Source organism: Xyrauchen texanus, chromosome 32 (genome assembly GCF_025860055.1).
Source record: "Xyrauchen texanus isolate HMW12.3.18 chromosome 32, RBS_HiC_50CHRs, whole genome shotgun sequence".
In the NCBI taxonomy this organism is placed as follows: domain Eukaryota; kingdom Metazoa; phylum Chordata; class Actinopteri; order Cypriniformes; family Catostomidae; genus Xyrauchen; species Xyrauchen texanus.
Window position 1 is genome coordinate 18,991,211 of NC_068307.1, and position 18,163 is coordinate 19,009,373.

General features: G+C 41.7%; 1 protein-coding gene across 1 annotated transcript in view; it reads right to left on the bottom strand.

The window, feature by feature from the left end:
• LOC127626268 (arf-GAP with coiled-coil, ANK repeat and PH domain-containing protein 3-like) overlaps nt 1-18,163 on the bottom strand; it is a 112,593-nt gene that overhangs the window by 13,059 nt on the left and 81,371 nt on the right. The window contains exons 10-16 of the mRNA XM_052101943.1: nt 16,891-16,902; nt 4,868-4,980; nt 4,736-4,787; nt 4,234-4,334; nt 4,037-4,148; nt 3,093-3,301; nt 1,494-1,563 (exon numbers count right to left, since the gene is read on the bottom strand). Coding sequence (XP_051957903.1) covers nt 1,494-1,563; nt 3,093-3,301; nt 4,037-4,148; nt 4,234-4,334; nt 4,736-4,787; nt 4,868-4,980; nt 16,891-16,902 — 669 coding nt within the window. The remainder of the gene's footprint in view (nt 1-1,493; nt 1,564-3,092; nt 3,302-4,036; nt 4,149-4,233; nt 4,335-4,735; nt 4,788-4,867; nt 4,981-16,890; nt 16,903-18,163) is intronic.

Genomic DNA, 18,163 nt, shown 5'->3' on the forward strand with positions numbered 1-18,163 from the left:
CAATTTCTTTCCATAAGAGCAAAATCTGTACATTATTCTAAACTTTTGCCACCAGTGTATATGTATATATATATATATATATATATATATATATATATATATATATATATATATATATATACATATACACTCACCTAAAGGATTATTAGGAACACCTGTTAAATTTCTCATTAATGCAATTATCTAATCAACCAATCACATGGCAGTTGCTTCAATGCATTTAGGGGTGTGGTCCTGGTCAAGACAATCTCCTGAACTCCAAACTGAATGTCAGAATGGGAAAGAAAAGTGATTTAAGCAATTTTGAGTGTGGCATGGTTGTTGGTGCCAGACGGGCCGGTCTGAGTATTTCACAATCTGCTCAGTTACTGGGATTGTCACGCACAACCATTTCTAGGGTTTACAAAGAATGGTGTGAAAAGGGAAAAACATCCAGTATGCGGCAGTCCTGTGGGCGAAAATGCCTTGTTGATGCTAGAGGTCAGAGGAGAATGGGCCGACTGATTCAAGCTGATAGAAGAGCAACTTTGCCTGAAATAACCACTCGTTACAACCGAGGTATGCAGCAAAGCATTTGTGAAGCCACAACACGCACAACCTTGAGGCGGATGGGTTACAACAGCAGAAGACCCCACCGGGTACCACTCATCTCCACTACAAATAGGAAAAAGAGGCTACAATTTGCAAGAGCTCACCAAAATTGGACAGTTGAAGACTGGAAAAATGTTGCCTGGTCTGATGAGTCTCGATTTCTGTTGAGACATTCAGATGGTAGAGTCAGAATTTGGCGTAAACAGAATGAGAACATGGATCCATCATGCCTTGTTACCACTGTGCAGGCTGGTGGTGGTGGTGTAATGGTGTGGGGGATGTTTTCTTGGCACACTTTAGGCCCCTTAGTGCCAAATGGGCATCGTTTAAATGCCACGGCCTACCTGAGCATTGTTTCTGACCATCTCCATCCCTTTATGGCCACCATGTACCCATCCTCTGATGGCTACTTCCAGCAGGATAATGCACCATGTCACAAAGCTCGAATCATTTCAAATTGGTTTCTTGAATATGACAATGAGTTCACTGTACTAAAATGGCCCCCACAGTCACCAGATCTCAACCCAATAGAGCATCTTTGGGATGTGGTGGAACGGGAGCTTCGTGCCCTGGATGTGCATCCCACAAATCTCCATCAACTGCAAGATGCTATCCTATCAATATGGGCCAACATTTCTAAAGAATGCTTTCAGCACCTTGTTGAATCAATGCCACGTAGAATTAAGGCAGTTCTGAAGGCGAAAGGGGGTCAAACACAGTATTAGTATGGTGTTCCTAATAATCCTTTAGGTGAGTGTATATATATATATATATATATATATATATATATATATCACATACACACACACACACAAAATTGCAAAACATGAAATAAGACCCAGGCTAATTGTTGACAGGTTTCTTGAGTGTCATACATTTAGAAGGTCTCACTGGGATCTTACCTTCATAAGCTCTGGTTCCCATGTGTCAAGAGTTAAAGACCGAACTTTAGAGCAGTGGACACCCAAACTCCTGCAAAATGAATTACAGATTTCAGAATGAATACCATCCAACATGGGATTAAATTTAAACATGACCAACATGGCATTATTTAGATTTGGGACAGTTAGATTCTGTTGTGGCATGAGGCAAATCGAAAAATCTTTTCAATGTACTAGGCAAAATATGTTTGTGTCTGCTTCCTGGAGAAACCTGTCAGAATTACGTCTGCATCTCCATCTGCAGGCCCTGTTGTGTCTGAGTAAATCAAATTCAAATCTAATACCCCCAGTCTTATAAGGCTGCTGTCTTATCTGAGGTCACAGGCACCCGTCATTGAGAAGGTGGGAGAGATTTAATCTGATTACCAGGCTGGCGCCAGTAATCCGCAGAGGAACTGACTGAGCAAAAAAGGTGCTTCACTATGAGGGAATGACGCAGTATGTGTACACAAGCGTCATATGCTTAAGGATGAGGGCCTGCCCTCCATTAAACCTATTTTGCTGTTTGGGTTCGATCAGTCATGGGTGATATATGCAGGATAAATTACCTGATGTGGGTGGTTTTAAGGCCTATCTATCTACAGTTAAATCAATATGGAGGCAGATGGTGCCACAAATATGCTGTATGTTGAATGATGTTATCCATGAGTACAAGTAACATTGTGGCTTGATTTGTATTGCTCAGTTATACCTTAATCCTAGCTTTGCTACCATATTTATAACAAACAATATCAGATTTGCAAACACAAAACTACAACTGTTTAAAAGACAACATAAAATTACATTTGTAAGGTAAGTAACTTACATAATGTGATGTACTACAAGGTGAATATATTCTTTTGAAATAATGTAGGGTGACTTAATTGTTTCCTTGGGAATTTGACAGGCTCTTGAAAAGTAGTAATTGATAATATTGATTAAATCTGAAGTATGTAACTTTTTCTATCTTAACATACTTTCTCCTATCCCAGCTTAATATGCAGAGACAACAACAAGTAAGACATTCATAGGTTATTTTTCTCGAAAACTGTAAGCACTGTGTTTCTGTGGCGCTATAAAAATTGCTCTGTTTGTTTTGAGTGTCCCGGAACAATCTCTTTGTTTGACCAACGGCAAAAGGGGGCGTATTCAGAAAGCTGTTTTCAAAACAACGTTTATTTTTCCAATTCCGTTTGGTGGCGCAGTGAATTACATTCTTCAACTTTAAAAAATCTTGAGTGGCCTTGATTACATCAGCAAAAAAGAAAGGAATGTTGATGAAAGACCAGCATTTTATTTGTTTACACACTGTCCTAACCAGGCGTGATAGTTTTCAATGATGAGTAATTTGTCTGTACACAGTGAAAGCAAAAATGTTGTGCGACGCTGCAAAATCATAACCAATCAGAACATATTTGATGCCTAATATACAGCTATGTGGATCAGGACATCCAGCACAACATGACATAAATAGAACCAAAGCAATCGACAAAATATAGTTTCACTTATTGTGGTTGCAGTTGGTTAGAACATAATGTGATGCAAAACACACCCAAAAACAACAAGCCGTCAACCTCTCACCTGTGAATGCCAGAGCACTCGATACAGAGCAGAATGCCTAGGTTGATGCTGGCCCATCGTGGGTCAGCCTGACTGCAGTCACAGCAGATCTCGTTTCCTGGAAGAGACTGGACCCGCGGTAGAATACTCTCTCCCCTGATAATACGCTCCCGTGGCTCACTGGCAGAGTCTATACTGCTCGTGGAGGGAGATGCTGTCCTATCTAAACGCTGTGGGATGGTAGAAAGATATTATTGTTTCAAACTATGGAAAACATATTTTTTTGAAATGTTTTTAAAGGTATAGTTCACTATAAAAATTGTAATTCTCTCATAATTTACTCATCCTAGATGTTATGACTTTCTTTCTTCTGCTGAACACAATTGAAGATTTTTTGAAAAATATATCAACTCTGGTCAATACAATGCAAGTGAATGGTGGCCAGAAATTTGAAGGTCCAAAAAGCATATAAAGGCAACATAAAATTAATCCATAAGAATCCAGTGGTTTAATTTATATCTTCAAAAGCCATATGATAGTTGTGGATGAGAAACATTATTTAACTCCTTTTATAATATAAATCTGCACTTTCACTTTCTTCCACCTAGCATTCTTTGTGTACATCGCCACCTACTGGGTAGGGAGGAGAATTTATAGTAAAAAGAAACAAAATATGTATCTGTTTCTCACCTACACATCATATTGCTTCTCAAGACATGAATTTAACCACTAGAGTCTTATGGACTACTTTTATGCTGCCTTTATATGCTCTTTGGACCTTCATAATTCTGGCCACCATTCACTTGCATTGTATGGACCAACAGATACAGCTGAGATATTCTTCTACAAATCTTCTTTATGTTTAGCAGAAGAAAGAAAGTCATAACATCTAGGATGAGTAAATGATGAAAGAATTTATTTTTGGGTGAACTATCCCTTTAATTCTAGTAGTTGGAAGGACTGACCTCAGTGTAATAGTTTTCAGAAATCTCTCTATAGGCAGAAGCGATGCTCGCCTGAACGGCCTGGATCCAAGCTTGGCGGAGTTTCTCAGATTCAGCCTGCAGCATACAGCTCCTGATGGGGGTACATTGATTTGGCTATTAGAAACTGTACGTTCTCATACAGAAAAAACAAACAGTACATATGTAAGAGCACTCACTTGGTAGGGGAAACCACTTCGAAACAAAACCTCCTCTCAATGTCCTCACATGGTTTTACAGAGCAAAGTCTTAGGTCTTCTACAACCACAGTCAAGACATCCTACAACACACGGCAGGTTACAATGTGAGGTCACAATAATAACATTTTGTGTGAAGCTGGCTACATGGTTAAAAAGATGCAAGAAAGAAAAAAATAAATGTAAGAAAGAAGACCAATTGGAATTCAGTATGCAAATATTATGAAGACGTCCTCACTGTCGGTTACTTTTTTAATGAAGAACATTCACTAAATCTAAGTCAAATTGAGATTGGGTAAAGTTTTACATTTACAAATGCATACATTAATCGGTTGCAGAAGTTAACTACTTACGGTTAGGGGTGTAGAACAAACCCTAACCAGAATGTTTGACAAACATCAATCAGACCTGCCTTGCAAGCACTGTAATAAAAGATTCAACAGCAGAAAAACAAAGTCTGTATTATAGCAGATGAACCACCTACTTTTAGTCTCTTCTGATAGACTAGTTGACTGTTCTGTATTGAAAACCATCGCCTGGTAGGAGAGATAAACATGTACTTAATAATTCACAATTACATAGACATTCAAACACAATCACAAATTCAGAGTCTGACCTGTTCCATGTCTTGAAAGCGTTGCTTGCCCTCTTAAACAGGTATCCCTCCATCACCACACCATTGGGAGCATCAACATTAAATTCCACTTTGGAGTCATCATAAGCAAAATCCTGCCATATGCAAAACAGAGCACCTGTGAGTGACGCTCAACTCAGATGACTTTCTGCAGGTCAGTAGTACACAGAGACAGGGGTTCTCTCTCTTATCCCCTTTTTGTTCTGCTAAGTCTTCTGAGAGACAGACAAAAGACAACTCTTAATCCCTATCAGTCAAAACATAATCGCCATGACTACAGCAGCCATATCTAATCCCGCTTATTTCAATCAATAATGACCTGCAGCCTCCTGAAGTTTCATCAAAGCTTCCTCTGACATTGCGGTCCCTTGTGACAAATATTGATCAATCACTGTACTGACTGATAAGCATATTACCTACAATTATTTACAGATGATATGACATGCTTGATGAGCGATTCTCAACCAAACTAAATGACACCAACTGTCTTTACAGTCACAAACAAACTCACACAAAACCAAACAAACAAATACTAAATAAAAAGACTGTCACATTCCACAAGATCATTTATCAACCAAATATAAATAATAATAATAATAATGTTGTTTTTAAGAAAGATCCAAACAATTTTAAAGAAGGGACAATCTTTATAGGTTGTGTACTATTATAGAATCTCAACCAAAAATCGCAGAGCACTTAAGGCTTGAACATAATCTTGGTCCTTATGAACAACCCAAATGACACATTGACTTATAAACACTCAAGCACTATAGAGCACTTCAAAATAAACATTTATCATAATTTATCTAGGAAACCATGAACTGAACTGTAGAAATTTACACAGATCAGCCACACCATTAAAACCACCAGACTAAACTCTAGAGACTGTCGTATGTGAAAATCCCAGGAGATCAGCAGTTACAGAAATACTCAAACCAGCCCATCTGGCACCAACAATCATGCAATGTGATCAGCCCAATAACCAATAAACAATTTTGTCTTGTATTGTTGTATCCCAGCCCTGCGATGGACTGGCGACCTGTCCAGGGTGTCCCCCGCCTTTCGCCCAATGTTAGCTGGGATAGGCTCCAGCCCCCCGCGACCCTGTACACAGGATAAGCGGTTGATGATGGATGGATGGATGGATGTTGTATCCCATGAGCGGCAGTTCTGTGGAGGAAAACGCCTTGTTGAAGAGAGAGGCCAATGAAGAATGGCCAGACTGGTTTGAGCTGACAGAAAGGCTACCGTAACTCAGATAACCACTCTGTACAATTGTAGCGAACAGAATAGCATCTCAGAATGCACAACATGTCGAACCTTGAGGTTGATGGGCTACAACAGCAGAAGACCACGTTGGGTTCCACTTCTGTCAGCCAAGAACAGAAAACTAAGGCTGCAGTGGGGCCTATCATTTCTGTCCCTCAGCAGAAATCCAGATTTGTCAGACTAGGCGATGTTTTTCCAATCATCTACTGTCCAGTATTGGTGAGCCTGTGCCCACTGAAGTCTCAGTTTCTTGTTCTAAGCTGACAGAAGTGGAACCCAACGTGCCCATCTGGCTCAAGGTTCAACATTTTGTGCATTCTGAGATGCTATTTTGCTCACTACAATTGTACAGAGTGGTTATCTGAGTTACCGTAGACTTTCTGTCAGCTCGAACCAGTCTGGCCATTCTTCATTGACCTCTTTCATCAACAAGGCGTTTTCGTCCACAGAAAACTGTGTTTGCTGTTTTTTTTTTTCTCTATACACCCTAGAGACTGTTGCGTGTGAAAATCCCAGGAGATCAGCAGTTACAGAAATACTCAAACCAGCCCATCTAGCACCAACAATCATGCCACGGTCAAAATCACCGAGATACATTTTTTCCCCCCATTCTGATGGTTGATATATATATATATATATATATATATATGCATGACAATGCATGATTTTATACATTGCACTGCTGCCCACGATAGGCTGATTGGATAATCGCATGAATAAGTAGATGTACAGGTGTACCTAATAAAGTGGTCAGTGAGTGTATACTTGCATAAAAGTAATACAACAACTAGAACTGCAGCAAAGTTTCTATTTTGCAATATTTGGTTAAATCTAAATGATAAGAGAACAGTTTAAATTCAACCCTTCTAAATAAACACAAACTAAATAATATATCAAATATTAAATGGAAACAAACCAACAAATCACTTAAAAAATACAGTTTAACTCTATGCAACAAATAGCTAATAATATGAACCACAAAAAAAGCAACAATCCCTAAACAATTTATATTGACACAAAGGTAAAGAATTCATTTGAACTTACCAGGGCATACTTTAACCTTCCAAATATCTTCATCTTTAAATAGTTTTTATCCAGAAGCATCAGTAAATAAGAAGAAAATATTTGTTGGTTTCCTTAAAAAGCTTTCTCTTTTGTTACTCTACACTAATGTCATCTCACATCAAAGTCAAAGGCATACACTTCACTGATCTCATGCGCACTCCTCATTTGAGCGCGAGTGAAAGGCAAATGACAACATCAAGCTTGCGCATCACACTTCCACCGCTCAATATTCACATGATTAGCATACAGCTGTCGATTTATGAGCCCAGCTCTTTGCTTTGCCCCCTGACCTCACCAGAGAGCCAACCGCAAACATCATTTCAATGCTATGTACAGAAACCGGGGTGTCAATCACAGATTTACGAGCACGCGGTGTCCCTTCCTCATGCACGCTCCCCACTTAAGACGTTTAAAAATGCTCTGTCCATCTGTCTGACAGTCCACAAGACCATTGCTGTTTAATCAAGCAAATGTTATTGTCCCTCCCAAAACCCCTGCCGAGAACAATCTCTTTCTTCTGGCCCCCACACACTCACACAATTGAATTACATGTCAGGATTTTAATCTATCTATCAAGCCTTTATTATTATGAAGCAATACTAATAATAATGATAATAGGCAGTCACAACAGAGAATCAATAATTACAGCTAATCTGAATTTAAAACGGATTAAGATTCCTAAGGTTATTGATTTAACCCGATGTCACAAGCAGGAGCATCATTCACCTATTTTTTTGAAGGGACACCAAGGTAAACAACAGTAACAAAGTAACTCTTTTAATAAAACAATTACATTTACAGCTGTTTGCTAATAAATGTGTATCAGTAATTGTTCCATTTGGTTCAATTGAGGTGGAATGCGTGGTTGACGTCTTCAGCCGGTTTTACGTCAATTTTTCGATCATGCCAATTCTTTTGAGCAGGCACCTTTGTTACTAAGGAAATGAACAGTGACCAATCAAACAAAAATATAGAGAGTCTATATAAGTCTTAAAACTGATTGACTGTTCCACAGAGATCAAATGTAGTTGGCAAACGTTAACTGCACTGAAGTTACATATAGCATAACAAAACATTTTCCGTTGGTGCTGGACCCTTCCCATGAGCACCCGAAGCAGCCACGGGACCCCACCTAATGCGGGACGGATAAATAAACATTAAACATTTAATTTAATTTAATTTATCGAAGGTAAATACATTTTTGGATTTTCAAATAATCCATTCAAAATCTAGTGGGGCATGTGCCCCCTCAGTCTGAATGTGCATGATGCTTCTGGACACCAGTCTTTCTGGTTGAACTTTATCAGTGTTTAATAAATTGTATGTTATTACAGCAGTATGATCACTATATCCACAATTTAGTTTTGTTCAATACAGAATTAATTCGCTCGCTCGCAATCCCAAACAGTTTATGAAATTATATCAAGAGAATGCAATCTGTTTCATAGTCTTTATTTCTCTGTTTTTGTGTTCCACGTTTGCACAGCATGCTCATACATCCAACTAGAGCAGCTGATCCTGCGAAATACCGTAACTCTGTGAGAGACTGAAAAAGGGAAATCCCAAGGGTGTCACAACAGTGTTAGATTTGAATAAAGGCCAGTGTGAAAGGAGTGAGTTAGTGTGTGTGCATGTGTTAGGACTGACAGATGCAACACGAGGAGGTAGTAAAACGGCTAGGTTGTGGGATAGCCAGAGAGATCGTAACTCTGTCACTGGAGGTATGGAGGGGGTGGAGAGAGATAGAGAAGAAGAGGGCAAGAAACTATTTAGGCATCTCTGCAGATAAATCATTTGAATAAATCAATTGGTCACTTCCTTCCATGGCAGGGCTCGGGACTGCAGCTGGCTGTGAAAATACATGCAGCTTCATTGTATTTTTTGTGCAAAAAAGAATGCTTACATTTACATTTAGCAGATGCTTTTATCAAAAGCGACTTACAAATGAGGATAGTGACATACAAATGAGAAACGCATTAATGAGTACACAAACTGTCACGAACCCCGCTCCGCTGCCCCATCTCCGCTTCCTCGAGCACGCACACATGTACTCCGAGAGCGTGCTCGCTTCCCGCTCCCTCGCTCCGCCCCCTTGAGCTCGTACGCTCTTTTTCCTCCCTCGGGCTTCCACGCCCGGTTTTGCTATTACGAGCTCTTGCTCGTAAACTATCTCCCCCCTCTGACTCACATGCCCGCTTCAGCCAGAACATTATGACCACCTGCACTCACGCGCTTCCAATCCCCACACATTAGTGACACCTGCACTCGTCTCATCACTGATATTCGTTACACCCGCACCGCTCGTTAGTTCCCCTATTTAACTCACTATCCTTTCGTTTGTTTGGGGTTGGTTATTGTATTTAGATTCCCGTGTTTTGCCCCCCGCTAGTCTCATTTAGTTTTGCCCCCACTAGTCTCGTCTAGTTTTGACCTCCCTACTTGTTACCTCTTAGCTTGCCAGCTCCTCTTGTTCCCCTGTCTTTTGCTCCCTCTAGTCCCCTCTTGCTACGTGTTTGTTTCATCCTGTTTACCCCGACTTTGACCCTCGCTCCCCTCGACTACTCTCCCGGATTGAGACATATCCAGCTGCAGACCCGCAGCACCACCAGTTTCAGAACCCCAGTTTCAGAACACCAGCGCCAGAACCTGAAGTGAGGGGCGGAGTTATTGACAATAAGACAAGCATGGCGGAGAGCATGGTGAGTTGTGTAACGTTGTCTAAAGTTTTTGACATCATGTGGTGAAAAATTAAATGTGTGTGTTCAAGTTTTGCCTTTCAAGAGTTTAATAAACTTGCTTAATGGTTACTTGCATGATGTTCTGATTTTGCATGCTGTGACAGTTTTTACAAGAAAGACCCAAATACTGTTGACTGTTTTTGCATGGATTCAGAGCTTCAAACTGTGTGCTGCACAATGTAACTTCAAATTAACAAATCTGTTTTATTATTTTTGTTGCAGTAAGATGACAGCCAAAATTGCACCTGGCACATGGGTGCTACTGAAAAACAAGGTTGGTTATAAAGAAGTCTGCTAAAGTTGGGAGTGCTGAAGTGTCAAACCCTTAATAAACTCATGCTTTTTTTTTTTAGTAGTAGATACTGGACATTTACTCCAGCCCACCGTTACATTTGCACCCTCTTCTGATTAATTTTAAATTAACCAAGATATTTATATTCCAGTGCAGAAACCCTACAAGAGTCCCTTCCATGTGAAGAACAAGCTACGCTTAGCAGCAGTGAGGGTAGGTAGGTAGGTAGGTAGGTAGGTTATTCTGTAATGGAGCTCCCAATAATCCGGCACAAGAAAGAAGCTGTGAAATGGCTCCATTCCAACAGCCATCTTCTCAGGGGTCCAGTGGAAGAGCCTCTTTTCATTCGAATGAATGAAGACCACAAGGAAAAGGCCCGCAACAATCTCCTGGAACAGTCAGAAGCTTCCAGAGAGCCCTTTCTATTTCATTTTGTGTTCAGGGATGACATGGGAGTTATTTTAGCAAGAATGTAAGGACAAAATCGGCCTGAGAGTGAATGCCTCATTTGATACATTTTAAGTTTAATTTATACAGGATTGTCATGATAAAATGGGCCTAGGGGTGAATTGGTCATTTGTTGTATATATTTTTATTGTTTCTTTTAAAATGATGCTTAATTTTCTCTTAGTGTTTTGACATGTTTTATTTTACATAAAGAAAAATGCATGCTGCACATGTTCTTGTGAAATAAAGTATATTTTATATAAAATGCCCATAAGTTTCAAGCTTTTTTTTTCACCATCATGATCAGGAAGTAACTCTCATAATACAATGAAACGGATAACTATATACAATTATATTACACAAGATCAATGTTTTAAAATGCTTATTGTACCTTAAAGAATCATTATAACATACGTATGATGTTTCATTTGTAATAAAAGCAAAGTACTCCAAAACGTAAGGTGGCGCTACTCGGTTTTGAACATAAGCTCCGCCCCTCACTTCAGGTTCTGGCGCTGGGGTTCTGAAACTGGTGGTGTAGCCTACTCTCCAAAATGTTAGGTGGCGCTACTCTGTTTAGAACGTAGCTCTGCCCCTCACTTCAGGTTCTGGCACTGGGGTTCTGAAACTGGTGTTGCTGCGGGTCTGCAGCTGGATACTATTGCCCGGATTTGCCCCCTTTACTCTCCTTGATTCCCCGGCTTTCGACTCTATGCTTTCCCTCACCATTCTTCACTGGATTTGCCCTGTTTTTGTACTGGGGCCTGCTCTTATACTAATAAAAGCAGTTTTTTTCCGACATTGTGACTGCCTCATCTTGTGTGTTTGTGTGCGGGTTACAGAATAACCTACCAAACCGAAGGTAGTCACAATGCACCCCACGGATTCGCGCAGCTCACTAGAGCGGATTTTCGTGGCGTGTTCCGAGCGCGGATTTGCGGCTGGGAGAGATTACCACGCACTCACGGCCCAGGGACAGCAGGTAAGCACTTTGTTTGACTTTTGTCACCCTGTTCTGCCTGTGTCTGTCCCTGAGCCCGTTTATACTCCTAGCGCATTTCTGAGCTCCGTGAGCCTTCAACCCCCTGAGAGGTTTGACGGCTCTTTTGACGCGAACCTAGGGTTTTTTATGCGAGGCAGCGGTTGTGTAACTCATAACCCCACCCCTCCCCCTCCTTCCAAGCCTCTCAGGGCTTCTCCTCACGAGTCTTTCATGGCTCCATCCCTCAAGCCTCTCACGGCTTCGCCTCTCGAGTCTTTCAGGGCTCCTCCTCCCCTCGAGCCTCTCAGGGCTCCACCCCTCGAGTCTTTCATGGCTCCACCCCTCAAGCCTCTCACGGCTTCGCCTCTCGAGTCTCTCAGGGCTCTTCCCCCTCTCAAGCCTCCTAGGGCTTCTCCTCACGAGTCTTTCATGGCTCCACCCCTCAAGTCTCTCACGGCTTCGCCTCTCGAGTCTCTCAGGGCTCCTCCCCCTCTCAAGCCTCTCAGGGCTTCGCCTCGAGTCTTTCAGGGCTCCTCCTCCCCTCAAGCCTCCCAGGGCTTCGTCTCCCGAGTCTTTCAAGGCTCCCCCCCTCAAGCCTCTCAAGCCTTCCAGGGCTCGGCCACTAGAGGCTCCTACGGCTCTGCCTCCTGAGCCTCCTACGGCTCCGCCTCCCGAGCCTCCTACGGCTCCCCCTCCAGAGCCTCCTATGGCTCCACCTCCCGAGCCTCCTATGGCTCTGCTCCCTAAGACTCCAGAGCCTTATAGGGCTCCACCTCCCGAGCCTCCTACGGCTCTGCTCCCTAAGACTCCAGAGCCTTCCAGGCCTTCGCCCCTAAAGCCTCCTTCGGTTCCACCTCCAGAGCCTTCCAGGCCTTCGCCCCTAAAGCCTCCTTCGGCTCCACCTCCAGAGCCTTCCAGAACCCCACCTCCAGAGCCGCCTACGGTGCCGCCTCTGACGGCTCCGCCTTTCACGGCTCAGCCCGGACTTCCTGAGCCTCTCCCTGTCCTGTGGCCTCTTCCCTGGCCTCCGGACCCTATTCCTGTCCGGTGGTCACCTTCCAGACCCCCGGACCCAGTCCCTGTCCTCCAGACGCCTTCCAGACCCCTGACCCAGTCTCTGCCCTACGGCTGCCCCCTAGATCTCCCGACCACCCGCCTGTCCGCTATGTTCCTCCTGACCTTGCCTTGAACTGCCCATTGACCCCCATGGACTGTTTTATTTCCCTTTTGTACATTCTATCCCCCTTGGACTGCCCTCATACTGTTTGTGTGTTTTGTGGGTTTTCTGTTCCCGCGAGCTCACACGCTCGTTCTGCCCCCCGCGAGCTCACACGCTCGTTCTGCCCCCCGCGAGCTCACACGCTCGTTCTGTTCCCTCGAGCTTAGCAGCCGAGCGCGGCCGTCAGGAGCCGTCCGTTATGGAGGGGGGAGTACTGTCACGAACCCCGCTCCTCTGCCCCATCTCCGCTTCCTCGAGCACGCACACATGCACTCCGCGAGCGTGCTCGCTTCCCGCTCCCTCGCTCCGCCCCCTTGAGCTCGTACGCTCTTTTTCCTCCCTCGGGCTTCCACGCCCAGTTTTGCTATTACGAGCTCTCGCTCGTAAACTATCTCCCAACTCTGACTCACATGCCCGCTTCAGCCAGAACATTATGACCACCTGCACTCACGCGCTTCCAGTCCCCACACATTAGTGACACCTGCACTCGTCTCATCACTGATATTCGTTACACCCGCACTGCTCGTTAGTTCCCCTATTTAACTCACTATCCTTTCGTTTGTTTGGGGTTGGTTATTGTATTTAGATTCCCGTGTTTTGACCCCCGCTAGTCTCATCTAGTTTTGCCCCCGCTAGTCTCGTCTAGTTTTGACCTCCCTACTTGTTACCTCTTAGCTTGCCAGCTCCTCTTGTTCCCCTGTCTTTTGCTCCCTCTAGTCCCCTCTTGCTACGTGTTTGTTTCATCCTGTTTACCCCGACTTTGACCCTCGCTCCCCTCGACTACTCTCCCGGATTTGCCCCCTTTACTCTCCTTGATTCCCCGGCTTTCGACTCTACGCTTTCCCTGACCATTCTTCACTGGATTTGCCCTGTTTTTGTACTGTGGCCTGCTCTTATACTAATAAAAGCAGTTTTTCTCCGACATTGTGACTGCCTCATCTTGTGTGTTTGTGTGCGGGTTACACAAACCAATTTGCCTAATCTGTAAAATGGAGTTTTTGATGATAATTGTTATTCATATATTGTGCAGTGTGTAACAATTTTCATGAAATATTCACCTTTTTTTACCAATGTGTGAACGGCTTGTAACACAACTTAAAAATGTGCCCTTCCCAGACTTCCTAGGTTGCCAATTAAAGCCTGTAGACTGATTTTAATGTGAAGGGAGTGGGTTGGTTTTGCCAGGAAAATCCAAACGATGTGATGTTTATGCGTGCTCACAAGAGCCTTCTACTGAATCCCGTCTGGCTAAGCGTGAACGTGATCGAGCGAAAACTTTAGGGGCATTTGATTCCTGGAGGGAACTTCATTTGGTTTTGGGGGCCAAAACTGATTTGGCATTCTTCTTATTGGATAGTAAGCTTACATGATGTCACTGTGTGTTTCCGTCGGGGTTTTAAAACACGGTGTTAAGCTGAAAATAGTTTTGAAGACCCTGCGTTCTGTTATATTCAGCTGTGCTCCAACTAGATGTTTGAAAGAAAGAGTTTGCCTTGTATATGTGCACACTCCTCCAGAGTGTAGAGCGCTATCTCTGCCCTGGACAGAAAGTCAGGCTGTGCTCTGTTGGAGTTTGTTGCTGTGATGATTCATGCTTCCTCCCATTTAACTTAGAATTTTAAACTTTACAATGGGAAAACTGCAATGGAATGCCACTTTATGTTGCTCTTACAATTCGTGCGGAAATCTTCAGCTCTGATTTCGCTGAGATACAGGTGTGTCACGCAAACATGTCAGCACCGAGGGAGATTTACAGTCAATGACAAACCCTCAGTTTTATTAAATAATATATATTTATGAGTCAAAGATTCAACATTATGTGACAATAAAACTTGTGCAGAGACAGATGTTCAAAACAGAATGGATTAAACATTCTTTTGATTATTGTTAACCTGTAGAACAAACGTTAGCATTGTAGTATTGATCATTTTGGTTGCTATGAGACGTCTCTGTTGACAATCAAGGTACTGCTGAAAATGACAACGTAATCAATCTCAAAATTAAAAATAAGGCCCCTCTTTGATACGTAGTGTATAGTTGCCAGGTAGATGTCACTGAATTTTGAATTCAGTGAAAAGTCACATGAAGCATTTTCATTTTCGCTCATCGTTTTAATGATCGTTCATTGATGTCACTTCCGAGTATTCGGGTACTTATGCCCATTCCTGCAAGCAACAGGCCAGAAAAGCCTATTAACCAGTCAGAAAACTTAGCAACAAACCATAACATCCTAGCAACCTATCAAAAAGCAAGAAAAGCCTAGCAATAAGCCAGAATACCCTAGCAACACCTAGCAATAAGCCAGAAGATACTAGCTATGTCCAAAATCTTTTTAGCAAGTCAGTCCACAAGTCATTACATCTTTGGATTGCTCTTGGGCAAGCTAGCTATTTTTCTATGTAAGTAAGAGGCATACAAGAGGAGCTCCTTTATATTTGAATGGGGAAATTCCAAAATCTCCAAAATGGTTGGTCAAGATTACGATCAAAAAACATATTTCATATCAGCAGTAAAATTACAATTTGTGCTTTTTTTTGTATCTTTTTACCAGATTACGCTAAAACCCCCACAATTTTCTCGGTTTGTATAGCTAATGTGCAAGCGCGTTCTCGAGTTGATTGACAGACGATGTCTGTATCCAAAAAGTTATTGGCTCTTTTACCAGTAGTGTGGGAGCGTTCTACATCTGTTGACATTCCAATTTCTCCCGTTCATTTTATTAGAAATGTTCTGTCTCTGCTAAGCCTAGCAACAAGCTAAAGACGCCAAGCAACCAGCCAGAAAACCCTTGAACCAACCCTAAAAATGCCTAGTAATCAGCCTGAACACCCTGACAATACATGGAAATCAGACATACACCATAGAAATGCCTAGCGAATCACCCAATATAATCTAGCAATGCATATCAACAAGCCAAAATACCCTAACAATGACCTAGCAACTACTCAGATGACCTTACACTTAGACAAACACTTAGTAATGCACTGTCTGCTTGTATGACTTTCTATCTGAATATCTGACTTTCTGTCTGTCTGACAGGGTTTGAATAAGGCCTGTATAACCTTTAAACTTCAGACACTATCAGACAAGGTTTTGTAAAGCACACAACACTGACAACTGTGTTAGACTGCTCTCGTGAGATTCAGTGTGGTGTGATACAAACAAAAATAAAACACACAAAGAGAGAATGTGCCATGCATTGATTGGATTGGAATATGAGTTTAAACTGTAACAGAGAGAGCGCGGGAGAATAAACCAGAGCGAGAAAGAGAATTAGAGAGTGTGTGTGTGTGTGTGTGTGTGTATGTGTGAGAGAGAGAGAGAGAGAGAGAGAGAGAGAGAGAGAGACAGAGAGCGAGAGAGAGAGGTTAGCACGTATATTTGAGATAGAAAGATATGAAAAAGTGCTGAAATGCTCATGTTTTTTTCTGTGTGGTATTTAAATCTTAGAGGATTTGTTATCTGCCATCTTTATTTTTTGTCATAAAAATAAAATATCTTTCACAAGACTCATTCTCCTACTACAGCACATAAACTGAAGTTAATCCACAATGCTGCTTTATAAACTTTAACAGTCTGCTACATCAAATAGACACCATCTGTTCTGAAAATACCATTTAAGGTCCTGAATTGTTAAATAATTTGGCTCAAGTGAAAATGAAGGGAAGGAATTAAACAATTTGAATATTTGGGATATAAGTATTCTGTACATTTTCTAAACGCAAACATTTCCACTGTCCCCAGTCTCCCCATCCTGCTACACACACATTCATTGATTACACCAAATGTGAATGGCATGTGACTGCAACAAAGCAATTATTTATAGACCATGCACCCCTAAATCAATCCACCCTTAAGCTGAATCTCTACAACACAACATGCATCCAAGGACAGTCCAACACAACACAGTGAGTTTAAACATGCAAAGCTATGACCAAAACAAGGGCAAAATGAGCAATGGTTCATAGTTAAAAAACAAGAAAATTAACTCACCTGCATCAAAGTCTGAATGTGGGCAGCACGGTGAGAGCAAACATGGAGAGAAAAAGAAAGAGAATATTAGTAAAATCTGACTGAGTGGAACTGAATTCATACATCCAATAAAATTACCTTGGGACCAGTTGGTTAAAGTAATAGCAAAAACAATAAACAATAAAAAAAGAGAAAATTTTGGCTCTGAGAAAATTTCTAGCATCATTTGCTTTTGAATGCTACAGGGCTTTACATTTTGTAATATAATGCAATGTCATTCAGACATGTTTAAGGGAAAGTTCACCTAAAAATGAAAATTCTCTCATTTACTCACCCTCATGCCATCCCAGATGTGTATGACTTTCTTTTTTTGCTGAACACTAACCAAAATTTGTAGGAAAACACCTCAGATCTGTTGGTCCATATAATGCAAGTGAATGGTGGCCAGAACTTTGAAGGTCCAAAAAGCACATAAAAGCAGCATAAAAGTAATCCATATGACACCAGTGGTTAATCCATATCTTCAGAAGCTGTATGATAGTTGTGAGTGAGATACAGATTCATATTTAAGTCTGTTTTACAATAAATTCTCCCCCACGGCCCAGTAGGTGGGGAAATACACGAAGAACGTGAATCACCCAAAACAAAAGAAAAATGTGGAAGTGAAAGTGGAGATTTATAGAGAAAAAATATTTAAATATTGAACTGTTTCTCACCCACACCTATCAGTTTGCTTCTGAAGATATGATTTAACCACTAGAGCCAAATTGATTATTTTTATGCTGCTTTTAAGTGCTTTTTTGTCCCTTCAAAATTCTAGCCACCATTCACTTGCGTTGTAGGGACCTACAGAGCTGAGATATTTTTCTAAAAATCTTTGTTTGTGTTCAGCAGAAGAAAGAAAGTCATAAACATCTGGGATGGCATGAGAGTGAGTAAATGATGAAAGTATTACAATTTTGGGGCGAACTATCCCTTTAAGTGTCCAAATACGTCTTGGAGTCTCTGTATAAGTAGCCTGTACTAAAAGCTTTTCAATGCGCTGCATGCATGCATTCATAAACAAACATACATTACCTTGGTAATTGACCACATTAGTTTTGATCATTAGCTGTAATGAGTCAAATTTCCATGTCCAGGTCCCATTGATCAATAGAAATAGCAAATTTCAGCCTTTTTAACTCCCAGCTAATGTTATAATGTTATCACTGTGCTGGTCTATTCTAGAAGTAATTTCAGCTTTACAAACTCTATTCTGAGTCCTGATTATTTGGACTCAGAATTAAAATCTGCA